The sequence below is a fragment of the Myxine glutinosa genome, unplaced genomic scaffold, assembly GCF_964187855.1.
Source record: "Myxine glutinosa unplaced genomic scaffold, kmMyxGlut1.1 SCAFFOLD_1842, whole genome shotgun sequence".
Lineage (NCBI taxonomy): Eukaryota > Metazoa > Chordata > Myxini > Myxiniformes > Myxinidae > Myxine > Myxine glutinosa.
In genome coordinates, this window is record NW_027617937.1 from 63,131 (window position 1) to 89,060 (window position 25,930).

At 40.3% G+C, this 25,930-nt stretch overlaps 1 protein-coding gene across 1 annotated transcript in view; it reads left to right on the top strand.

Annotated features, from left to right (window-relative positions):
- Window positions 1-21,499, top strand: part of LOC144889226 (pappalysin-2-like) — a 78,369-nt gene extending 56,870 nt beyond the window's left edge. The window contains exons 9-10 of the mRNA XM_078769263.1: window positions 1,780-1,871; window positions 21,027-21,499. Coding sequence (XP_078625389.1) covers window positions 1,780-1,871; window positions 21,027-21,499 — 565 coding nt within the window. The remainder of the gene's footprint in view (window positions 1-1,779; window positions 1,872-21,026) is intronic.
- Window positions 21,500-25,930: the final 4,431 nt, after the last annotated feature.

A 25,930-nucleotide genomic window follows, 5' to 3' on the forward strand; every position in this document is an offset into this window, starting at 1 on the left:
CTCAGAGTCATCAGTATCTTCTGATACATCTACATTAGGGGCAGTGCGCAGACAATCCCTATCTCTTCTCACCTGCTCTGCCTGCTGATCAAGAAACTTGCGCTTCCTCCTATTTGCTAATTTCTCATCGCTAGACCCAAGCGTTGCTGTACGTGTACAGCTATCCCCACGTACACCTTGTAGGTAAAGCCAGTCGTCTTTATCTCTCTTGTCTTGCTTCTCCAAAGCTTGTGCTGCTTCCAATTTCTTCTCAAAGTCAGGTTGAACGACCCAAAATGTCTGCCTCATATTTGCTAAGAAGTCCTTCCTTTTCTTGGTCTCTGCATCTGTCGTCCTACTCTTCTTACTCTTCCTTAGTTTGAACTCCTCAATATCCCTAAATATCATCTTCTCTATGGCTTGCCACGACTTGAGGGTAAAACCGGTATTTCCCCACCAGTCCTGCAAGTCCTTCACTACAAGCTTGACTGCATTCTTTTTGCTAGACTGAAGGTGGCTGGTTTCCTGCAGATGTCTGTGATACCCATGGTACTGGAGAACAACCAGTTCCCCTGTTGGTGGATAAGGGCCAGTGAATCCCTGGTTTCCTGGTAGATTGAAGATGGGGGGACACTTTTCGAAGAGCCACAACACGGTCTTGGCTTTTGTATCCATGCCTAATTGCCTATGTGATGCACTGCAATAAAAAAAACAATTATTAATATAATGTTTGAATGAGAAAAGTAAACAAAAACAGCATACTTGCCTGATGAATGGTTACAGTAACAACCGAAAGCAGGCATTAAAATTAATGATTGTAAGCTGCTTTTGTTAACTTTTTTTTATTGAAATTAAGATGGCCAAATTTAAACAACGTTATAACAGTTATAAAAACTGGACAATACAAGGTTGTAAAAGACAATTTAAAGTAAATTTAATTTGATTAATGGTTATCCTATGATTAAAAAGCAAAATTTTCAATTTTTTTCCATAAATATGCTTGAAATTTCAGACAAAAATCAGTAAGTGGTATTGAATTGTGTCACAGACATTGTTAAGCTATCCAATCATCCTTGGCTTTCAATTCTGCATCTTTTGGTACCAGAATCAACTCTGGGGGTCAAACACAGCTTGAGAAATCGTCAATTTAGGTATTTTTTGAGTCGTCTGTAACTGTTGCTATGGTAACGGGCTGTCTGACCGTAAAACGTCAATATTTTTGAATTTTTTTTTCATGATTTTGTTCCTGATACTCACTCACAACTTTTAGGTAAATTACATTGAATTAGGAAAATCACCTCCGATTTGGCCCAGCCTAGACTTCTGAAGGCTAATTCCAAAGGTTAATTTTAAAGGGTTCTAAAGCGTAATTCTAAAGGGTTCTAAGGCTAATTCCAAAGGTTAATTCTAAAGGGTTTAAAAGCATAATTCAAAAAGTAATTATAAAGTGTAATTTTAAAGGGTAATTTTAAAGGGTTCTAAAGGGTAATTCTAATGGGCAATTCTAATGGGTGATTCTACAGGGTAATTCGAAAGGGATTTAAAGGGTAATGCTAAAGGGTTGTAATGGGTAATTCTAATGGTTTCTAAAGGGGTATAAAGGCTAATTGTAATGGTTTATAAAGGGTTCTAATGGGTCATTATAATGGGTAATTCTAAACATATATACCAAAATGAATCCCAAGTTTCTGTTTTTACAGATCAACATTTAAAGTATAATTTGTAGTTTTCTACTCTAGTTATACTGAATTAGGTGGATGTCATAACATAAGCATTCCCATTGTTAATCGTTTGGTGCAGGGATCATGGTGAAGAATGTGATGATGGGAATGGAGCAGATGGAGATGGATGCTCAAGCTCCTGCCACATACAGGAGATGTTTCATTGTACAGGTGAGTCTCAGACAAGGCATTGCTGTGCATCATAAATGAACCTCAGGTGCAATCATGCTATGGCGACCATTCAATGTGACCGCCAACACAACCAATGCTGAACCACACATCAACTGCCACTACAGTCGTGGCCAAAAATATTGGCACCCTTGCACTTTTTTCAAATAATGCAGCATTTCTTTCAGAAAATTGTTGAAATTAAAAATATATTTTGGTATCCACATATGTATTTCTTTGGTTTGCAGTGGAACAAAACAAAAAAAGCTGAAAAAATTACTAAATCTTAGCTTATTCTACACAGAAATCCTAAAATGGCCTGGACAATATTATTGGCACCTCTTCGAAGTTGTTCGAAATAATTAGATTTCAAACAGGTGATTCTCCTTTACTTTGGAATTGAACTCACCTGTGGTGAGTTGCAGGTCATAAAAATCACTCATTCAACCAGTTTGAATGGAGAAAAGGAGTCATTCTGCTGTTTTGTATCACTGTGTGTACCACAATGAGCATGGAGAAAGGAAAGAAAACCAGAGAATTGTCTGAGCAGGTCAAACACGAGATTGTAGCCAAGCACGGACAATCTCAAAGCAACTAGTCCTTCCCCAAAGACCTTGATGTTCCTGTGTCCACCGTATGCAATGCTATCGGGAAGTTTAAGGCCCATGGCACTGTAGCCAAACTCCATGGACGTGGCCGCAAGAGAAAACATGATCGAAGATTGCAGTGAAGGATTGTTCGAATGGTGCGAAAGCACCTCGATCAACTGCAAAACAGATTTGAGTTGACTTTCAGAAACAAGGTACGACAGTTTCAACTCGCACCATCCATCACCAACTCAATAATAATAATAAAAAACACCTTTAGAGGCCATTTTCCCCCGCAAAGCAGGGGTTGGCCTTTTTCAGGCACCGTGGTTGTTGTTGTTTTTGTTCGTCCCCTTTTTGAAGCAATGTTTTACAGCCGGATGACCTTCCTGCCGCCAACCCTTTTTGTCGCCTTTTACGACAAGCAGGGAATTACCAGTGAACTGGTACTCAATTTGCCGACCTCAGAAGGATGACAGGCTGAGTCAACCCCCCTGGTGTTAATTCAGCGATTGACCAGGATTCGATCCCAGGATCCTAGGATCCTAAGCTGGCACCCTAGCCGCTAGCCCAACACCAGGCTTACTTACATCACCAACTCAATGAAAGGGGGTTCTATGATAGGACCCCATGGCAGAGAGAGAGAGACATAAGAAAGCCGAATGGAGTTTTCCAAAACACACCTGAACAGACCAAAATCCTTCTGGGAGAATGTCCTGTGGACAGACGAGACCAAATTATAGCTTTGAGGTAAAGCACATCATCTCTATGTTTAGAGAAAACAAAATGAAGCCTTCACAGAAAAGAACTCCTTCCCTACAGTCAAACATGGAGGAGGTTCAGTGATGTTTTGGGGTTGCTGTGCTGCCTCAAGCACTGGGTGCCTTGAATGTGTGCATGGCATCATTAAATCAGGAGATTACCAAGGCATTTTGGAGAGCAATGTTCAACCCAGTGTCAGAAAGCTGGGTGTCTGTCGAAGGTCATGGGTCTTGCAGCAGGAAATGACCCCAAACACATTTCAAAAGCATCCAGGAATGCTTCAAGACAAAATGCTGGACTGTTCTGAAGGGCCCAGCAATGATTCCAGATCTAAATCCCATTGAACACCTGTGGGGAGATCTGAATACAGCAGTTGAGAGAAGGCACCCTTCAAATCTGGGAGAACTGGTGCAGTTTGTACAAGAAGGGTTGGCCAAACTGCCAGTAGAGAGGTGCAGGAAGCTCATTCATGGCTATAGGAAGCGCTTGACTGCAGTTTTTTTGTCCAAAGGCTGTGCTACTAAATATTAAGGGTGTAGTACTGGTGAAAAATGGAGAAAACTACATAGGTACCTTTGAGAGGCCTTTACACAAAAACAAAGTCAAGTTAATATCTTATTTTCAGTTTTTCTTGAAAGATATAATCTTGGCTTTAACTCAGACCAGTTTCAACGCTTCTTTGTCATATTACATGCATATAATTTGCATAAATTAGACCGTCAATAAAAAATAGGGAAAAACAAAGAACACATTTCTACTTCTATCTTCTATGTCACCTATCATTCTTTTCACACAAAACTTGGTACATGTATTATACATGTGTTACTCTACTACCTGATGAGAGGATTTTGTGAAATTATGTAAAATGTTCACTAATTAGCTAATTATGCCAATTACCAGATAAAACTTGGTTGTCCTTCAATAAATCCACAATGGCTACTCCTATAAACAAAAGCCTTCATCATTTTAAAGGAAGTGATATTCTGAATATCCTGTCCAAATTTCAGCCCAAAAGAATGATGCAAATTTAAAGTTATAACAAATTTCATGCAAAATATTATATTTCTTGTAAATTGCGTGAAAAGATAACAATAATTAGGGGTACTTCTATGACCTCTAATAGCATGGTTCTTGTTTATAAGACTATAAGGAAACTGTTCAGCTAAAAAAAAAAAAAAAAAAAAAATCACCTGTTCACCAGTACTACACCCTTAAGTCGAGGGTGTCATTAATTTTGTCAATGCCATTTATTTTGATTCTCTGATTTAAAAGGATATATTAAGTTCTGAATCAAAAAAAGGTTCTGTAATATTAACAGTGAAATAAAGAATTGTGGTGACCAAATATTTTGTCAATTTTATTTTAAAATTAATTTTTATTGATTTTGTAGATATTTTGTAGATAATGTAAAATATGTAGATATTTTTGGCCACGACTGCATATTGCCGAGAACAAAAATATTCGGCGGAAGTTTCTTTGGATGCTTAATCTGTGGGTAAAATTCACACCGATGTGCTGTTACTTCTGCGTCTTTCACCCAACATGCAGTATTTCAAATATATAAATCTCTTTCTAACCACTCACTCACTCAGTCACTCACTCATTGATATAAATGTTTGGTACTATATAGGTGGTCTAGACAGTTGAGATTTGGCATACTGATGCAAGTCAAAGCCACGATTCCAGAAAAAAATATGGAGATGATGTACAGTGGTAGAAAGTAGTAAACATTCATCATTCAATTATGGTGTACAGTGGTGTTACATTGCATACTTTAAGTATCCATTTCATTATCCATATAAACTGTATATACTATGATTATTATTATTATTATTATTATTATTATTTAATGAAGTCAAATATGAATAACTAATACGTACCCTCGCCAGAGGAGAGGATATTGCATTTGGTTCCGTTTGTTTGTTTGTTTGTCCGTACAGAACACGAGTTTGTGTATGAATTACATTCAACCCTTAAAATCCCCAAGATCCTTCAAGACCCATAAAATCCTTTAGACCCTTTTCAACTCCGAGACCCATCAAGACCACGAAGAACCTGAGGACCACAAAGACCCCTAAAACTCTTAAGACCCCTAAAACCCTCACACCCTTTACAATCCTGGGACCATTTAAGACCCGTTATACCCTTTCAAACCCTAAGACACTTAAAGACCCCTAAGATCCTTTAGAACCCTAATACCCTTGAAGACCCCTCTGCCACCTCAGGCCCTAAAAGACCCCAAAGACCGTTTAGACCTCTAATAGCCTTTAAGACCCCTAACACCCTATAATTAAGACCCCTAAAACCTCCGAAAACCCTAACACCTTCTGAGACCCGAAACATCCCCAAGATCCAAAAGGCCCCAAAAGATCTAAGATCCCAAAAGGCCCAAATGACCCAGAGGACACAAAAGATACCGAAAAAACAAAAGTCCCAAGACTCCAAAAGACCCAAGATCACAGTTCAAGTATCACAGAAATAAAAGTGTCACATCTATAAGTTATGCCATTAATATAACAGGAGGTTGGCAAATTCATCGGATTGTTACTCCACCAAGAGGTGTCTCGCTGTTCGCTATTGATCAAATTACTGCATTCTGAATACAAGGACTGCTTTGAGGATGATCATCCCTCGCCAAGTCCCTTCCGCAATAAAACCCCTCTGTCGCCAAGTTTTCATGGCATGAACTCTGAACTTTAGACGTAGGAAACCATAATTTCTGTGGTTGGATAACTGTGATGGGCTGAAAAGAAATTACATTTGGTATCTAGATATCTGATGCTGGTGTGTTAACATCTTTGAAGACCATTATTGATGAACTTATTCATGCAGTTTTCTCCTGCACTGGCTGCCTTTGAATTTTTTTACTCAAACAACCTGCACAGTCTGTTGACAAATACGATACCTCTCTAGCTTTCGATGTCTTCCTCTTTCTGTGACAGCCCATCTGTGGGGCAAAGGTGACATCATTGGAAATTCGTCCACTAATATTGACGAGTTTCCATGACGTCACATCTGTGGGCCAAAGACACCCAAGGAAGTGACGTCAATGCAAACTCGTCCCTTCTTGACAGTAGACGGAACCCTGTGCAGGGAACTGGGCATATGGCTAAAGTACCAGGCCCGAGACCTACCTTTTATGAAGCTATCACGGCAACTCCCACATTGCAGAACAAAAACCAGAACGCCACTCAGTAGAGCGCATACTCCCGCCGTGGCTCAAGTTCTAATAGTACGATTTCACAAAAGTTTGAGGGAGTAGTTCAGTGACAACACAAGACAGACACTGCACAGATATATATATATATATATATATATATATATATATATATATATATATATATATATATATATATATATATATATATATATAGAATATATAGAAGATAATGTTTAAAAAAAAAACAAGGCAATTTCACTTACATTTTCGGATTCAGCGTTCAATTCTATATAAGTGAGTGTATTTTGAGGCATGTGTGACTTCAAATAAAATTGTAAGCCAGGAAAACGTTCGTTTCATTCCTTAGGGATACAACATGTAAAACTGGCCCAAACGTGAAAACAAAACTCGCTCATTTTAAGTCGCACAAGCTAATGCGACCACTCATTCTTCTGGGAAGAATCCCGTGCACATGATTGTCACACTTATAACTCACCTAAGTCTTTATAAGTTCATCAAATACTGACACCGCGATTGACATTCGTTGAGGTAAATGTTGATATCTCTTCTGAGGGGGGGGGGGGGGGGTGAGTTTTAAAGCATTATACGTATCAAACGATACATTTTATGAAACGGGGAAACCTAATACACACTTTGGTGGTTTTAAAATGACAGAATATGTCTTTATTAGAAAAGAAAATAAAACATTGAAGACGACGCTGCTAAAAAGAAATACACCGCTCTAACGCATAACCACGAGTTTAAACTACATTTACAACAAATATGAAAACTATTTTCATATCACAATGTTAAATATAGAATATATAGAAAATGTAAAAAAAAAAAATGAGCCCTATCTTCCAAAGGTAAAACAAATCCTTCAAAAATTTCCTGGATCCGGAATAATATCCTGAGCTTCACCAAAAACTAATCAATTCTTCCTTATCCCAAGGGCAATCATCCCACCAACTTTCATCCAAATCCGTTCACAACTTCTCCAGATATGTTGTTCACAAACACACGAACACACACACACACACACACACACACCGTATGCAACGGTGTGTGTGTGTGTGTGTTGCATACCGTTGCATACGGTGTGTGTGTGTGTGTGTGTGTGTGTGTGTGTGTGTGTGTGTGTGTGTGTGTGTGTGTGTGTGTTCGGACGGACACGATCGACGGACATACACACGGACGGACACGATCGAATGCATTACTCCCTGGCGGGAGTAATAAATCTCTTCCTCTGAGTAACTATGTGCTCCCGATCCATGCTTTCTGCTGGCACTTCACCTAAAGGAAGTAAGTTTGAATCCGATTCCATCAAGAACCTAAGCTAGGAGCAAATGAGTCAAAAGGCCGTGCATTCTGTTTGCCAACCGAGCTATCCTGCCACTCTGCTGTTGGATATGGAAAAGCTTTTGATTCAAGATTCAAGACAAGTCCAACAAAATGGGCGCAGTGTTTTATATCAATGCTGTGTGATGCTAGTGTGTTATCTAAGTGTTTGGATGTTGTCCAAACACGGCGTATTTGTCCAATGTGTTATGGCGTAGAAGCCACAGCACACACAGATGTTGGGTGCATGTGCATGCTGAGACCATCGCCCTGTGCAAAAGCCGTTTCATGAGTTGCTTGCTGCTTTGTCTCAACATTTTGGCTCGTGCGCCTGGAAGGTTTTCCTAAGACATCTGGACAGTGCCGAAATGTTTGAGGCTGCAGAGTCATGCATTGTGGGCAGTGGCCGTGTTGACAGTGATATAATATGGTCACTCTTGGCAAAACCGATGAAACGCGGCATCATGGTTACAGACTACACAGACAGCGGTTCATTGACCGTGGTACCAAAGAAGAAGTTTTTTTTATCGATTTAACAAAAAAATTAAACATGCGACCTATATGTGCCTTAATATTGGGCCTCTGCACGTATGTACATCGGACAGAAACTTTGGAGTCAAAAAAATGTTTTGAAATTATTTTCAATCACCATGCCTCGTCCGAAGCCATTGCACAAGTACGTTTCGTTGCCTTCAGCTATGAAGAAAGATTTCTGCTAATTCAGTGAATTTTAAGCCACATCTCAAAACAGTCTCTTACTCATTGAACATTGGGAGTCTTGGTTTTTCGGTCGATTGCATTTCCTGCCATTTATATCCTATCCAGGGCAATGATTGCAATCGCAAAGAAAATGAGATATTGATGGCAGCAAGAGAAACCTGCAATGGATATGTGGTGGTCTGTAGCGTCACGGTGATGCAATGGTTCCTGTTGACTGAAAAGAGCAAACAATTTTTGTCACAATCTTTTTTTCTTTCGCCCCACTGGTGTGACGTGATTCCTCTTGGATTATAAATCCATTGGAACCCCATCACTTCAGTGGTGAGATGACAATATTGAGAGAATGAGAGAGAGTGGAGGAAATCGGAAGTAAATTGGAATCTGTTAAGACGACGTTATATTTTCAGCAATTTTAAGCTTAAAAATGAAACAATAATTTGTCACTATTGTTCAAGCTGTTCTACATGGGATGAAAAATTCAAGGAAACAAAATGCAACGTTTCTCAAAGTTGCGTTCCAGATGGAGCACCAGGAGGGTTGGGGTGGTCATTCTGTCCTTTCTCATTTTTCCATCTGTCTGTTGGGTCAGGAAAACCTTGCTGGGCGAACCACACCAGTGGCTGCAAGGACTTTGGATCAGCGCTAACACATGAAACGCCATACAGATGATAAAACATTTCAAAGTCTTACGTTCGGACCATCCTGTCCGCGAGGTTGATCTGATCCAGATGCACGAGCGAAGCACCAATGTCTGATGTTGGAAGGACAAGGCAATGAGATAGCAGGTTGGGCATCCGCGATTCAATTACCGATCACGAGCAAACGATTCAAGAGGATGCTGGTCTTGAGGTAAGAGTTGTTGGCATTGCCAAGACATAGAGCACATGTGCAACCAATTATTGAGGGAACTTTCTGTTCACAGAGCATCCAGTACAATGGAAAACAGCAAGCTGCAATGCTAGAGCTCAGGCTATACCCCACACAAATAGAATCTTCAAAAGGTCCTTCTGTACTGTGTCATCAACCTGCTTTCAATCTTTAAAAAATAATGGAATGAATTGCCTACATTGGAAAAGACCGTTTTTCCATTCGTGTTCACGTCACATCCCTATCCCAAAGTACACTTTGTACCTTTTTTTTCTTTTCTTTTTGTATACAAGACCGAGGCTTGTGTTCTAACATTAATCACAGACATTAATCACATCGAGAGCTAATATTAATCACAAAAAGACAAACTGACACATAAAACATAAGATAAATGGAGACAACATGGGGAGAGGGAAGGAAGCACACAAGCACAACAGTAGAGAACAGGGTCATCGGGAGATCTGTGGGAGGGAGAGGGCTTGGGGGGAGGAGGGGGAGGGGGAGGGGGGAAATAAAATAACATTTTAAAGTTATTTTAAAGTAAAATAACAACGAAATTTTAAAACTTTTTTTTTATGACACATCCCTGTCTGAGAAACTCTGCACAAAGCACGTCATAGTCATATGAGTAAATAAACCAACAAAGACAGTATACAGTAATTATATAATTAATTATATTGTACCAAAAAGTCAGCAAGCAAGTGCTTCGGAGGACCGGATGAGGTAAGAGGACATTAAAGGGCCATGTGGACAACGCGTACAACTCGTCTAGACTTACATCAACATCACGATGTTCGCTTTTGTTGTTTATTTATTTATTTATTTATTTATTTTCGTATACTAAGTCGCGGCTCGTGTAATAGATAAAAATGTAAGAGTTTAAATGATGTAGTAAAACGGATGATTTGTTATAAGATGATGCAGGTAGATAAAGGTGTCCAATTTATAATCAACCCCATGATGGACCTTTTTACCTTACCTGTCAAATCCCATTCTTTACTCAAATCGCAATGCATTGCCTCGACATATTTAAGGCAGTCACATACTTATAAGCTCTTTGTTCAAATTGCTGTTTCATAAAGTGCAAGGTTTTGTGTGAAAAGTCCATCCTCCCTTATGCTCCCACTGGTTGTTTTTTTTTTGTTATTTTAATTTAACCAGCACGCCATGTTCTTGCTGCTGTCAAAGTTTGGCCTCTCTAGCTTCATCGTTTATTACCCTCGCCAGAGGAGACGTTATTACATTTGGTTCCGTTTCTTTGTCTTTTTGTGTGTCTGTTTGTTTGTTTGTCCATACAGAACTTGTGGGTTCTTTTCTCTGCAACCGTTGATCAAATTGCCAAGGAATTTTCATCATAGGAACGCCTCCTCCTGTAGATATTTTTAAATGATAGTTTTTTTTTAAATTGTTTTTTTTGTATACAGAGTCGAGGCTCGTGAAAGAGCTAACATTTATGAAACAAACAAATCAAACAAACAAGCAAACAAAGTGTATAAAAAGGGGAGCGGTCGACAAGATGGGGAGAGAAGGGGAGGAAGCACACAAACACAACATTTGAGAGCAGGGACATCGGGAGATGTGTGGGAGGGAGAGGGCCTGGGGGGAGGCAGGATAGGTATAAAGCGCAAGGACACCAAGGACTTCCAGGAAAGAAGTCAAAAGTCACCTCAAAAAAGTGGATTTGGGGTGAAATTAGCGGGGGTAGAAAAGATCAAGGTTTTGGATGGGGGAAGATAAGAGATGGTGGTGAACAGCCGTTTTAAAGACCTGGAGGGTGGAGTGGGATTGAAGGGAGTGAGGGAGTTTATTCCAGAGGCGGGGGAAAAGAGGAATGAAGAAGTGAAGGTGAGCAGAGAGTCTTGATTTTGGCAGTTTAACCATAAGAGGGTTGCAGGCAGATCTTGTGCGACCTGTAGGAATATTTGGGGGACAGAGCCCAGAGAGAGCTGGGGGAGCAAGGCCGGAGAGGAGTCGGTAGAAGACGTTATATGTCACGTGGTACAGACGCCATCTTGAAGAAAAAAAACTTTGCACCTCTATATCTCCAAAACCGCTTTATGTAAAAATTTGAAACATGGCTCATTGTCAAGTACTCCCCATGGGGAACAGCACATATTCCTGGTGATGTCATCGGTGTCTTCATTATGACCTCATATGTAGACAAGTAGAACACTTGATCCGATCGGTTTGAAATTTCTTGAGCATGATCTACACAAAAATTGTATGAGAGAATTAAGTTGATGACATCATCAGTCACGTGGTTCGGCAGCCATATTGAATTGAACATAAACCTACGTCGTCAATAAACCACACAAACACCTCACAAATACACCACACAAACACGTCCTGGCGAGGGTCTGCAATCTCTGATAGCTCTTTCTTGTTTCGTGTTTGCTATGAGGGTCTACATTGTGAGAAGGAGACGGAATTTGTTTCACAACCTTATTTTGTACCTCTATGGTTGATGTTTGCATCATTTGATGAAGAGAGAGAGGGTAAGGGGGGATGATTATAGCTCTGTTTGTATTGATGTTGCATTAAATTACACCAATTGTGATGCTACATGTCAGAATGTGAATTGCATTGAGTCACGGCCTTCAATCGGATGACTATCAAATTTGATGTGGAAAGTTACATTATATCACAGGATTTAAATAATTCAAAAATTCCTGCTGTTGAAATAAATAAATGAATCGATGTTTGATTTGTCAAACCAAAAATTAATCACAGTAAGTAAAATGTCATTCTTAATACCTCATCCTGTTTATTTTTACTATTATTTGGCATTGATGCATTGATTTGACGCATTGGTTGCCTCATTATTGGCGGCGGGCTATGCATCTAATACACAGATCCCTGCACGCTCGAGGAATTTTTGAATCGTTCAGTGTCGGCAATAACTCGTTTATTTTTTGTCAAAAGACTCCGTGAGATCATATTTAATTCCCACCAGGCCCCTTGTTCATGGACGGATCTCCAGCTCAACGTCCCAACCAATCCAAGATCCATTCATTATTGCAATGGAAGTAAAACAAAGGATGAAAAAGCAATGGAACAAAAAATTTGAAGGTGGGTGGACGAAGATTGGAGAAAATACAATAACCTGGAAAATAAGGGGCTTTGTGAACGTCAATGAGGATGGAAAAGAGCATGAGTATGGATGGAGGTGACCTGAAGGAGGTGAACAGCCCATCTTCAGCCCTGTAGAGAAGAATGGGATTGAACAAACAGAATGGAAGGTGTGTGGAAGTTGGTTCCACACGTGAGAGAAAAGAGGAACAAATGAGCGGAAGGGGGCAATGGGTGAGCCGGGATTTTGGGAGTTTCACTAGAAGCGGGTTACTGATAGAGACATCAACAAGTCATGTGACCCAAGTATCAAGTAATCTCAAGTCTAGTCAAGTATCATTTGATAACGTCATATATCATTTACTGAAAAGGCCTTTAACACTCGAGGTTTACATGAGCCATGAGCTGGTTGTTTATATGAGCATGATGAATTTTTGGGCATGTGTACTCTGTAAAATAAATGATGTGGAGAAAATAATAACGACAAAGTTTATTTGCTATAATTAAAACTCGTTGACCAGACCCGATGGTGTAATGGGTACATTTGGTGACTGAAATGGTTACAATCGGTAACGAAACTCGGTGACCAGACTCAGTCTTTTGCGTGTCATTACCCTTGGTGATTCCGCTCCGAATATGTAAGGTTGGTAAGTCATACAAAAAAATCATACCAAAAAGTCATACCAAAAAGTCATACCAAAAAGTCATACCAAAAAGTCATACCAAAAAGTCATACCAAAAAGTAATACCAAAAAGTCATACCAAAAAATCATACCAAAAAGTAACACCAAAAAGTCATACAAAAAAGTAATACCAAAAAGTCATACCAAAAAGTCATACCAAAAAGTCATACCAAAAAGTCATACCCAAAAGTCATACCAAAAAGTCATACCAAAAAGTCATACCAAAAAGTCATACCAAAAAGTCATACCAAAAAGTCATACCAAAAAGTCATACCAAAAAGTAATACCAAAAAGTCATACCAAAAAATCATACCAAAAAGTAACACCAAAAAGTCATACAAAAAAGTAATACCAAAAAGTCATACCATAAAGTCATACCAAAAAGTCATACCAAAAAGTCATACCCAAAAGTCATACCAAAAAGTCATACCAAAAAGTCATACCAAAAAGTCATACCAAAAAGTCATACCAAAAAGTAATACCAAAAAGTCATACCAAAAAATCATACCAAAAAGTAACACCAAAAAGTCATACAAAAAAGTAATACCAAAAAGTCATACCAAAAAGTCATACCAAAAAGTCATACCAAAAAGTCATACCCAAAAGTCATACCAAAAAGTCATACCCAAAAGTCATACCAAAAAGTCATACCAAAAAGTCATACCAAAAAGTCATACCAAAAAGTCATACCAAAAAGTCATACCAAAAAGTCATACCAAAAAGTCATACCCAAAAGTCATACCAAAAAGTCATACCAAAAAGTCATACCAAAAAGTCATACCAAAAAGTCATACCAAAAAGTCATACCAAAAAGTCATACCAAAAAGTCATACCAAAAAGTCATACCAAAAAGTCATACCAAAAAGTCATACCAAAAAGTCATACCCAAAAGTCATACCAAAAAGTCATACCAAAAAGTCATACCAAAAAGTCATACCAAAAAGTCATACCAAAAAGTCATACCAAAAAGTCATACCAAAAAGTCATACCAAAAAGTAATACCAAAAAGTCATACCAAAAAATCATACCAAAAAGTAACACCAAAAAGTCATACAAAAAAGTAATACCAAAAAGTCATACCAAAAAGTCATACCAAAAAGTCATACCAAAAAGTCATACCCAAAAGTCATACCAAAAAGTCATACCCAAAAGTCATACCAAAAAGTCATACCAAAAAGTCATACCAAAAAGTCATACCAAAAAGTCATACCAAAAAGTAATACCAAAAAGTCATACCAAAAAGTAATACCAAAAAGTCATACCAAAAAGTCATACCAAAAAGTCATACCAAAAAGTAATACCAAAAAGTTATACCAAAAAGTCATACAAAAAAGTAATACCAAAAAGTCATACCAAAAACTTTTTAAAATTGTACTTTTTTGCTGTTGTATTTCATTGTATTTCAAAGAATAGAGCACAGCAGACAATGGCCCATAGGATATGATGACAGCAGGCCCCCATTTAAAGGAGAGAGTTCCTCCTTCAATGGGGGCCCTGCTGTCATCTGAGGAGAGAGGCGACACCATTGCTGGTCAGTGTTACTGTTTTAGGCAGTTAGTGCAGTGCAAACGTTAGAAAGTTAGAAACCAAGCATGTTAGAATGTCCAATGGGGGGAAACAGCTTACTTCTGCATGTGAGGTTTTAGGTGATGAATGAAATTTGCTGTTGTGGATGGGCCACCTGAAATTTTCATACCACGCGTTTGACATACAGCACGCCTTTTATTTAATGCACCTTCGAAAAGATTCTACGCAAATACGCTCACCCTCGGAGTCTCCCAAAGGCCAATTCTCAAGTCAAGTTGAAAGTCACAAAATTTGCAACTCCTGTCCAAGTCGCCGACTCGATTCCCGTCTCTGCTGATAGGACATGTGTATCATTGGTATGGAGGGGTGGGGAGCAGAGCACAGAAATGGTAGCGGGAGATAGCAAGGCCAGAAATGAGGCAGGAGAAGATAGAGTAGCCACTGTCCGTGAAATGGGAGTAATAGGCTCAGAGTTTCTTCATCACAGGACATTTCAATGATTTTGAGAAGCCTTGGCCTACATGGTGTCAAAGTGTGAAAGTGAAACCAGTGTTATCAGGGAAAAAAGGAAGTACTTGATGTCAACTGTGATGATGGACTCGATGACTTTTCTCGTCATTGCAAGTAAGGTGTTGAGCCTTTATTGAAGAAAATCTGTTTTTGCACCTTTTTGTGTAATGCAGAGATGTTGACTGACTCCCAAATTGACAGGTTGAGCACAACACACAGAGGTTGTGCAAGAGGGGAAGAGTAGGTTTTTAAGACGTGTGTCGCGTCTTATCGGTTAGACCGATCCATCCAGACCGGTTAGTCGCAGTCACATGACACCAGAAACCTCTTCACCTTCTCAGATGAGAAAGACAATGTACATGAGCAGTTGGCTGCAAGTGGGTAGGTGAAGGACAGAGAGCCAAGTGTTGGGCATGCAATAATTGGAATAAAACATAAAGCTGAGACATTCAGTCTTCTCACAAGCAGAGTCAGCTGTGGTGCCCTTTGAAGTTCTATTGATTTCATGTGTCTTTCACTGAGGAGAGGCTTCCGTCTGGCTACTCTGCCATAAAGCCCAGATCGGTGGAGTGTTGCAGTGATGATTGTCCTTCTGGAAGTTTCTCCCATCTCCACACAGGATCTCTGGAGCTCAGTCAGAGTGACAATCGGGTTCTTGGTCACCTCTCTTACCAAGGCCCTTTTCCCCCGATTGCTCAGTTTGGCCGGGCGGCCAGCTCTAGGAATAGTCCTGGTTGTTCCAAACTTCTTCCATTTAAAAATTATGGAGGCCACTGTGCTCTTGGGAACCTTCAATGCAGCAGAAATATTTTTGTAGGCTTCCCCAGATCTGTGCCTCGACATCCTGTCTCTGAGCTCTGCAGGCAGTTCCTTCGACCTCACGGCTTGGTTTTTCCTCTGATATGCATTGTCAGCTGTGAGACCTTATATAGACAGGTGTGTGCCTTTCCAAATCATGTCCAATCAATTGAATTTAGCACAGGTGGACTCCAATCAAGGTGTAGAAACATCTCAAAGATGATCAAGAGAAATGGGTGGCACCTGAGCCATATTTAAAGTGTCATAGAAAAGGGTCTGAATACTCATGTAAATGTGATATTTCAGTTTTTTCTTTTTAATAAATTTGCAAAACTTTCTAAAATCCTGTTTTCTCTTTGTCATTATGGGGTATTGAGTGTAGATTGATGAGGGAAACAATGAATTTAAACGATTTCAGCATAAGGCTGCAACATAACAAAATGTGAAAAAAGTGAAGGGGTCTGAATACTTTCTGAATGCACTGTATATATACATATATATATGTATATATATATATATATATATATATATATAATTATATATATATATATATATATATATATATTAGGGTGGGCTTCAAAAAATCAAAATGCAGGTTCTCTCCGGGACATGGTCTATTGTTGTTCCTTTTGGTGTCAAAGGAAACCACACCAAATGTGAATGGAATCCAATAATATTTAGGGGTGCCACATCAGTGATGAATTTTCCCCCATGCAAAAATAGGAATTCCCATTTTTTGGGCTGTATATACACAAAATAAATACATAATTATATATATATACATTAAATATAATATTAAAAATAAATATATAGTAAATATACATTAAATAATAAATATACATAAATACACATTATACATTATATATATAGTTATATACAATATATTATACATACAGTTTTGAGACTTCCTATGATCACTATCTGGGCAATTTTCATGCATGTTTTGTACAGGTTCCCGGGGTCAGAGGTACGCTTTTTTAGTGTGTAATATGTAGGCCTAACTTATTGACTGTGGCTCTTTTGTAGAGAGTGACCCTGTGGAGTAAGAATTAACAGGATTTTACCCACATTCTTGCTTATTTTGCAGATATGGCATGTGCTAGTACCAGTGTTTCATTGCAAACTCGGGCTCAGGATAATGTGTATCTCATTGGGTCCACTTCTGGAGATGCCATCAAAGGTGCCAAGCTCCCGACTGCGCATCAATCTCTTGTCCTGTTTTTCCATCACCTGAAGAAGGAGAATCGCACTGCCCGGGAGAGTGCAACCCTCACCATTGAAGAGGTTGTGAAGTTCTGGGAAAAAGCTCACCTGCCTACAACGACGAAGCAGCACTGCATCCATCGTTTGGAGAGGCTATATGAAGAATGGAGGAGCCTCCAAAAAGGTGCAAAGGTGCAAAGCATAATCTCTTGGTGCGACCCAAGAGAAAAAGGAAGCATCCTTCAAGGCCTCCTTGGAGAAGACGTTTGATCTTAGGCATGCAGATTCGGAGGCCATAATCACCAACCCCGAGGACAGGAAGTTTCTTCACGATCAATTCTCAGAGAGGAAGGCTTCAATGGGATCTGTAGACACTGTGTTGGAAGCAAAAACGAAGCGAAAGAAAGAAAGGGAAGAAAAGGAGAAGACTAAGGCAGAGAAGGAAAATAAGAGACAGGAAATGGTCATGAAGGGTGCTACTGCTATGGAAGTCACAGACTCAGACTCTGACTCTGAGACCACGGCACAGGCTGGTTCTTCATCATCTGATGGTGGGATATCTCGTCCCAAGAAAAGAAGGCCTATGAACATTGTCACTCCTGAAGTCGCAGCTTCTTTGGATCGTACGAAAACAAGTGACCGAATGGCTGTCCACAACTTGGCATCCATTTGTAGAGCAGTAGGATGGGATCCTGCAGAGCTGGCACTGAACCGATGGACAGTGCGGCGGAATCGCATGATGCATCGATGCAAAACCATGGACGAAATAAAAGAAGCATTTCATCATAATGTGCAGGGTCCTTTAGTGGTCCATTGGGATGGAAAGCTTCTTCCCGATGTCACTGGAGATTTTGTGCATGTGAAGGTGGATCGTCTTCCAATCCTTGTGTCCAACCAGTACCATGGAATGGAGCAGCTGTTGAATGTTCCCAAGTTACCTGACGGGGGAGGAGAAGCTATGGCAACCGCTGTAGTGGACACACTGAAGAGCTGGAACCTTGTGGGCAAGGTGAAGGCTTTGTCTTTTGACACAACGGCCAGCAATTCAGGTGTTCGTGGAGGGGCTGCTGTCCTCATTGAAAAGAAGCTACAGACTGAACTAATTCATTTGGCTTGCCGCCATCATGCGCACGAAATCATTCTGGGAGATGTTTTCACCACTCTTTTCGGTCCTTCATCAGGTCCTGACATCCAGCTTTTTAAGCGGTTTCAGGCGGAGTGGCCGTCCATTGCCCATCACCAACCAAAAAATGGATTCACAGATCCTGATACGGCAGCTGAGTTTGCACAGAACAATGACATGATGGATGAAGCTCTGGAATTTGCTCTTGTGTGTTTGAAAGATCAGCAGCCACGAGATGATTATCGTGAACTCCTAGAACTGACTGTCATCTACATGGGAGGAATCCCACCTCGTGGAATCCGGATCATGGCTCCAGGAGCAATGCACAGAGCCAGATGGATGGCAAAAGCACTATATTCACTACAGGTGTTCATGTTTCGGTCAGAGTTCCACTTGACACTTCGAGAGGCGAGAGAACTCCGAGCCTTCAACATTTTTGTCTGCCTTGTGTATGTACAGGTTTGGTTTCGGGCTCCACAAGCTATTGAGGCTCCCCTGAATGACATTAACCTCTTCAAGAAGTTGGAAAAGTTTGAACAAATCAATCAGAAGATGGATCAGGCAGCCTTGAAGGCACTTGGCCGCCACACGTGGTACATGAGCCCAGTACTAGTGGCATTTGCATTCTTTGACACCAGAATTGACAAAGAAAGCAAGATCAATATGATTGAAGCATTGAAAAATGATGGTGAAAACCCCTCTCCATAGAGACCAGCTATCAAACGAGGAACCGCCCTGTCAATCGCTGGCCTCATAACAAAACACACCAAGCATTTCTTCAGCATCCTAGGGACCCCAACTGATTGGATGGATAAGGATCCTGGTTCATGGGAGCAAGAAACCAGCTTTCAGGAAGCAAAGAAAGCCGCCAGTGGCTTAGTCGTGGTGAACGACAGGGCAGAAAGGGGTGTCGCATTGATACAAGACTACAATAAGCTCCTTACAAAGGATGAAGAGCAAAAGCAAGCTCTGCTCCAAGTTGTTGCTGCTCACAGGAAGATGTACCCCGATGCCAAGAAGGCAACAGTGGTGAAACAGGCCCAGAAATAGGAGTTACATTTCTCATTATATTTGGGTTTTTTAATATTATGTGATATGGTGTCTCTTCATTTTATGAACTGAACATTTGGATTGTTATCATTGAATTTGAGTTTTCATAGCAATATAGTGCTATTTGTGCAGCTATTGTAACTTGTGTTTGCTAGAATACATAGAAAGTGAGTGGAGGGTGGATTTTCATAAAACAAACTTCTGGTTTTGCTTTCGATCCATATATAGAAAAGTTTTGTAGACACCTTTAGATTGAAGGCTGATGTGGCACCCCTAAATAAAATCAGATTGCTTTCATATTTGGTGTCTTTTCATTTGGAACAAACGGAACAACATAAAGCCATGTCCCAGTAAATATTTTAAAAAAATTATTTTGAGCACCACCCTAATATATATATATATATATATATATATATATATATATATATATATGTGTATATATGTGTGTGTGTGTATATATATGTGTGTATATATGTGTGTATATATATATATATATATGTGTGTGTATATTTATGTGTGTATATTTATATGTATATGTATACGTATATGTATATATATATATATATATATATATATATACACATATACACATATGCACACATACACACACACATATATATATATATATATATATATATATATATATATATATATATATATATATATATATATATATATATATATATATATATATATATATATATATATATATATATATATATAGTATATATATAAATCTTTGACACTGTTTTCTGATGTCTAAACAAAGTGAATAAAGACTAATTTTCACTACAAAATATACTTTTTAATCGTCTCATAAATGCTTAATCCTTAATGTAATGAATAGCAAAAGGGTTGTAAGTTAGACCTGACATACATTATAAGGCCGACAGTGTTGGCCTGTTTGGCAGCTGCATAAGAATATCGTTGGCAGAAGCCTAAACAGTAGCTAAAAGGAAACTAGGAAACAGTGAACAGCACAAACTGCTAGACTCACCACCTGCACAAAGCCCAATCCTCTGCACCCACTCTTCTTTTTCTATCTCCATCTCTTCTTCCGTAGAACGTCTTTACATTTCCGAGTTGCACAGAAGTGGCAGAATATTAACATTTTGTTTTTCCGACAAGTGTCCAATCGGTACAAATAAAATCGCCCCTGTTACCATAACTTTTGGAGCCGTTTCTATCACTCGGGAAGGTTGTGGTCGCTTTGTGGTGGATGGATGTTTCTTGAAAAATATTTTTATTTTCACTGCTCGGTGTGTTTGCATCGAACGCCTGCCAGGAGCAACGTTCCCAGCCACATTCTAACAGCATCTATGCAACGCCATATGGATTTCATCACAAACTTTGTAATGGACATTGAGCATTTTATACTTCAGTGAGATGCAACTCATCAATGGAATAGCACATAAACATGGAGTGTGGTCGTGATTTCAAGTCATGTTCCTAGCCAAATCATGCTATGGTCCCATATCTCCACAAAGACCGTGTGTTCCGCAGGTCGGGTTTTTCGTTCTACTTAAAAAAAACTTTTTTTTACAACTTCTTTCCCAATTTTTACTGCTTTTTCTCATAATTTTGCCTTCTTCACATAGTTTTTATTTATTTCATTTCTCAAAATTATATGTTTGCCTCTCAACATTGGTGGTATGCGAGTATATGAGAGATTTTGTTACGGTAAAAATCTGCATCATTTGATTTTCCATACACCCTAAAACCACCATGGCTTACACCATGTATGTTCATGTTGTGTTTCAGGCCAGCCGAGTGTGTGCTTCCAGGGTGGAGAGGATTTCGCATGCGATACCGATGAGGGCGGCAATTGTCCTATACGCCCACCCACCGGTTTCATTGACCACTGGGCATCAGAGGCTTTGGCTTCCCACGACGACCAAAAGCACTGCCCAGCCCGATCCGTTTTGGGAGAGCCATTGGTGCACAAGGTATTTTCAATGATATATTTTCATTCATCCATCCATCGTCATCTATGCGTCATCATCGCCCCCACACACACACAATGCGATGCATTTGGAACCAAACTCGTTATTCATGGGAGTTGTTGTTTGCGAAGTCAAAAACTTGTTTCTTTTATTCTGCTGGCTGGTATGGGTTCAATTCCAATAGCTGCTCACGCACATGCCAACCCGCACTCGGCAAGTCGGCTGAGTATGCCAAACCCTTTTGGAGACCTTTATCCCATAGCGGACTGCAATCGGATAGTTCAGGGTTGAGATTTGATCCATTGAGAATGTACACTGTTTCCTGATAAGGCACAAATTCCCATCTTGATAAGATGAAGTATGCCTGATGGACTATGCATCTTCACAAATGTTCTGTTCATAAAAAAATTGTTTTAAAGAAAATGGTGAAATTAAATATAATGAAAACCTAATCTATTTTACTTCGCACAAAATCCCATTTTACCTACAAATGCATAAAAAGTTTATGGAAATTTTTTTTACCTCAAGGTTTATGGAAAACTTACCGCCTTCAAACCTTTTTAAAATCCCAATTGTTAAGACTAGTGGACCAATTGGTCCGTTGGACCAAATTTTCATTGGTCTTCATGGCCTTGTGGCATACCTGCCTGCTGTAGTGCTTGAGCATTACATTGTCTTTCACCAAGCCAAGATGTGCTCGGGCCAGGGCAGGTGGGGAAGACAGGGATTTGGGAGGAGATAATACGTTCTTTATTATTATCACCAAATGATACTACTATTATTATTGATGTTATTATTCGTAGTATTAATTAATATATGCTTTGTTACAATGTTATCATTTTTGTTATCTATTTTGTAATTGGAATCCCATGTCATAGAAGGATCTATTAAATTGTTCTATACACCTTAGCATGTTGTGCGTTTAAAAACATGGGAATTCTTCTGGATTATGTGTAGTTAATTAGCTTAATCAATTCAGGAGATCATGATGATCATTTCAGTGTATCACATTTCATATCAGAAGGCTCCAGTAGAACTCCACAAAAAACTTGCCTCACACACACACACACACACACACACACACACACACACACACACACACACACACACACACACACACACACCTCATCCATTTGTCGTACATTTCATTCTTATATAGGTTGATGAAGATTGAGGAGAATTATGAGTATAACCAAGAGATGATGAGAACTGGGCCTTTAACCAGACTCAGCGGTGTAATGGAATCTGGGACGTACAGAAATTTGAACCCGACCCAAGCCGAGTCATACCAAAGACTTTTAAAATGGTACCGGTACGTGGTGTTCCTTGCCTGACATTCAGCATTTAAAAGGATAGAGCACAGACAAACATCCATCGGGGTGGCATCCGTTGGGCGGCTTTGTGGGCCCAGTGGCCTCCTCCTACGTGGAGGTTCTTTGTAAGGGACTCATATTAAACAACCACTGCAGATTGTTTAAGTAGTTGAACCATGTGAATAGCCTTGCAGTATTTTACGAGCTCCATTCTGCTCTTGCTCCTCCTGCCCTCTCACTTCGAAAGCCCAGCCACGACCCATCCACGTCGCCCTTCCCTGTAACCCCACCCCCCCCCCCCCCCACCTCCATATTTAAATCCAATGCTCATCTCCATTCTTTCATAGCTCACTTTACTTGTTTGTGGAACTGTATTCCTGTCTTGTGCTTTTCCCAAGAGGATTTAAGTCTGCTGTCCACCACCTCCTCATGGTCTACCCTATTTTCAATTTTGAGCTTTATTACACCTGCTGAAACCATTATTTTCCCCTTCTGCAATTCCTTTCCTTGTGCTGTGGTGCTTCTGTTTGTTTTCGCCCCAATGTTTTCCCTTTTCCCCATTCTGTCTCGATATACTGTTATTCTGCTCTTCCATGGGCCTCAACATGTGCATATTAAATTTCCTCCAATTGGAGTCATGATCATCGCTCCTTGGTCGTCAGTCAAACGCCTCTTCGTGTTTCTGATGAATTTCCTTCCCAACTATTCTTCCTCCGTCCCTCTGCGACTATTAAAATGTATCATCCTTCCACAGTTCATCATTATAGGTATCATCGTATACTTTGCAACCATATGCAGTACCTATGGTCAGTAGCCCAGGATAATGTGTCTCATCATCAAATGTGAATCAGTCAAGGGATTTTGAAATTACTTCATTACACAGTAAGTCAGATGTACTGTTTCAAAAGAGATGATGAGAACATGAGACTTACCTGATTTTAATTGTATTCTTCTTCAGACTGCAAAGATCTCTTTCAGAACAGACCATTAGCGACATTGCTGCTCAACGTCTGTCGCTGGGAGATCGGAGCACAGCATAACTTTACAAAATACATTAGAGTCAGACAGAACTTTTATTCATATACATCTGAATGAACCAGACTCAAGATGCTGCCAGGTGGAAGGTTAGTTGGTAAACCAGACTCGGCGACGTAATGGTAAGAGTGTCCGCTCCGAGTCTGCAACGTCCGCGGTTTGAACCCCGGCCAAGTCATACCAAGGACTTTAAAAAAGGTACTTTGCTGCTTTCTCTCTTTACCCTCGTAAACTAAAAAGATAGAGCACAGACAAACAACCATAGGTTGCCAAACATTGAGCAGCCTTTGATGGGCCTATTGGCCTTCTCCTGCATTCCTTGTGTGCAAGTGCAATTTAGCGTGGATGAAATCACTGGGAAGGATGGAATAATGTCACCGTGGATTAAAAAAATGTTGGATGCCACGAGTTTGCCACAAAAAGCAAACAAATTGTCCAAACAGGCCATCCCAATGCAATCTTATTACTTTACGTTCAGAGAATATTACCATTGTTGTGCTGTATGGAGGAGTGTCTTTCGAAATTGAATGAACAAGATGGAAGCTGAACTTATCTCCAGACAAGATCGGTATTTATTAATTGCAAAAAAGGAAACTTCTGTTTTTAATACGATTGGTCGCACAGTGGCAACTACTGTATTAATTAGCTGAGGTCTCAAGATAAACTTCCTCAAACCTCAGACAGCCAATTATAGCCCAATGCAGGGTGAAGGCCTCTCTAGACTCAGGTCGAGGGATGTTTGGTATGCTCATCATCATCACACCTGCCAAATGTGGGTTGGTGAGAGTTTACGGCCAAGGAAATCAAAGCATCACCAGTCAATGGAGAAAGCAACGAGTCTCTAACCAATCTCCAACCAAGCCAAATAGTCATCATGATAAATAAATGATTACGCATTTAAACAAGGCCAAAGGTATATTTGCCATGAGTTGCACAAATCCGCAACATTTTTGGGTCATGAACAAAATTAATATTAACTAGAACCGCCACTTTACAACTGCTGGCAGTGATGACCGGTTTCCTCCGCCTTCCCGCTTTCATACAACCCCGCTTTTGATACAACCCCACATTCATTGGACATGCTTTGACACAACCCCCTTGGATACAACCCTGATACACACACACACACACACACACACACATCCACCCTACCCCCACCTCCCCCCCCCCCCCCCCACACACACACACACATCCCCCCTCCCCAACACACACACAGGTCCCCACATACACACACACATCCACACACACACACACACACACATCAACCCTACCACCACCCACACACACACAAGCCCCCCCCCCCCCACACACTCACATATCCACACACACGCACACTCCCCCCACCCCCAAAACACACACATCCCCACCCCACCTCCGCACACACACACACACCCCCATGCACACACACCTGCACAGACACAAACAAACACACACACATCCACACACACACACACACACACACATCCACCCCACCCACCCCCCCAAACACACACGCATACACACACATCCCCCCCCCCCACACACACACACACACACACACACATACACCCCCCGCCCCCACACACACACACATCCACACATCCAGACACACACACATCCCCCCCCCTACACACACACACATACACACACACACACACACACACATCCCCACATGCATGCACACACACAAACACACACACACACACACATCCCACCCACCCCCACACACATACACACACACACACACACACACACACACACACACACACACACACACAAACACACACACACATCCCCACATACACACACACACACACACACACACACACACACACACACACATCCACACACACACACACACACACACACACACACACACACACACACACACATCCCCACACTTTACAACAACCCCGCTTTCACATTATTATTTTTCTCCATCAATGTATCCCTTGATGATGCTCAAGAAATTTCATCCTGATCGGATGAAGTTTTGTACTTGTCATATTATGACGTCATAATGGAGGCACATATGACATCATCATTCACAAGGCTTATTCTCAATGGATAGTTCTTTACAATGAGATATGTCTCAATCTCTTCTACGCAGGACTTTTGGAGATATAGAGATGTAAATTTTTTCGGTTTTCCCAAGATGGCGGCCGTACCACGTGACCTGTGACGCCATAATTATCCTGAAAACATTCTTAATGCCCAGGCGCACCTTTGGTGAAAATTCCCTGTCAATCCGTGCAATGACTGCAGAGAAAGTGATTTTTATAGAACATAACCCTGAACATCGCAGAAACATAATTATTTATATAGTCTGAGAATCCCATCCGAGGTTTCTTCTTCTTCAGACAAGCACAACTCTTGGCGAAATGTGATCTTGTCA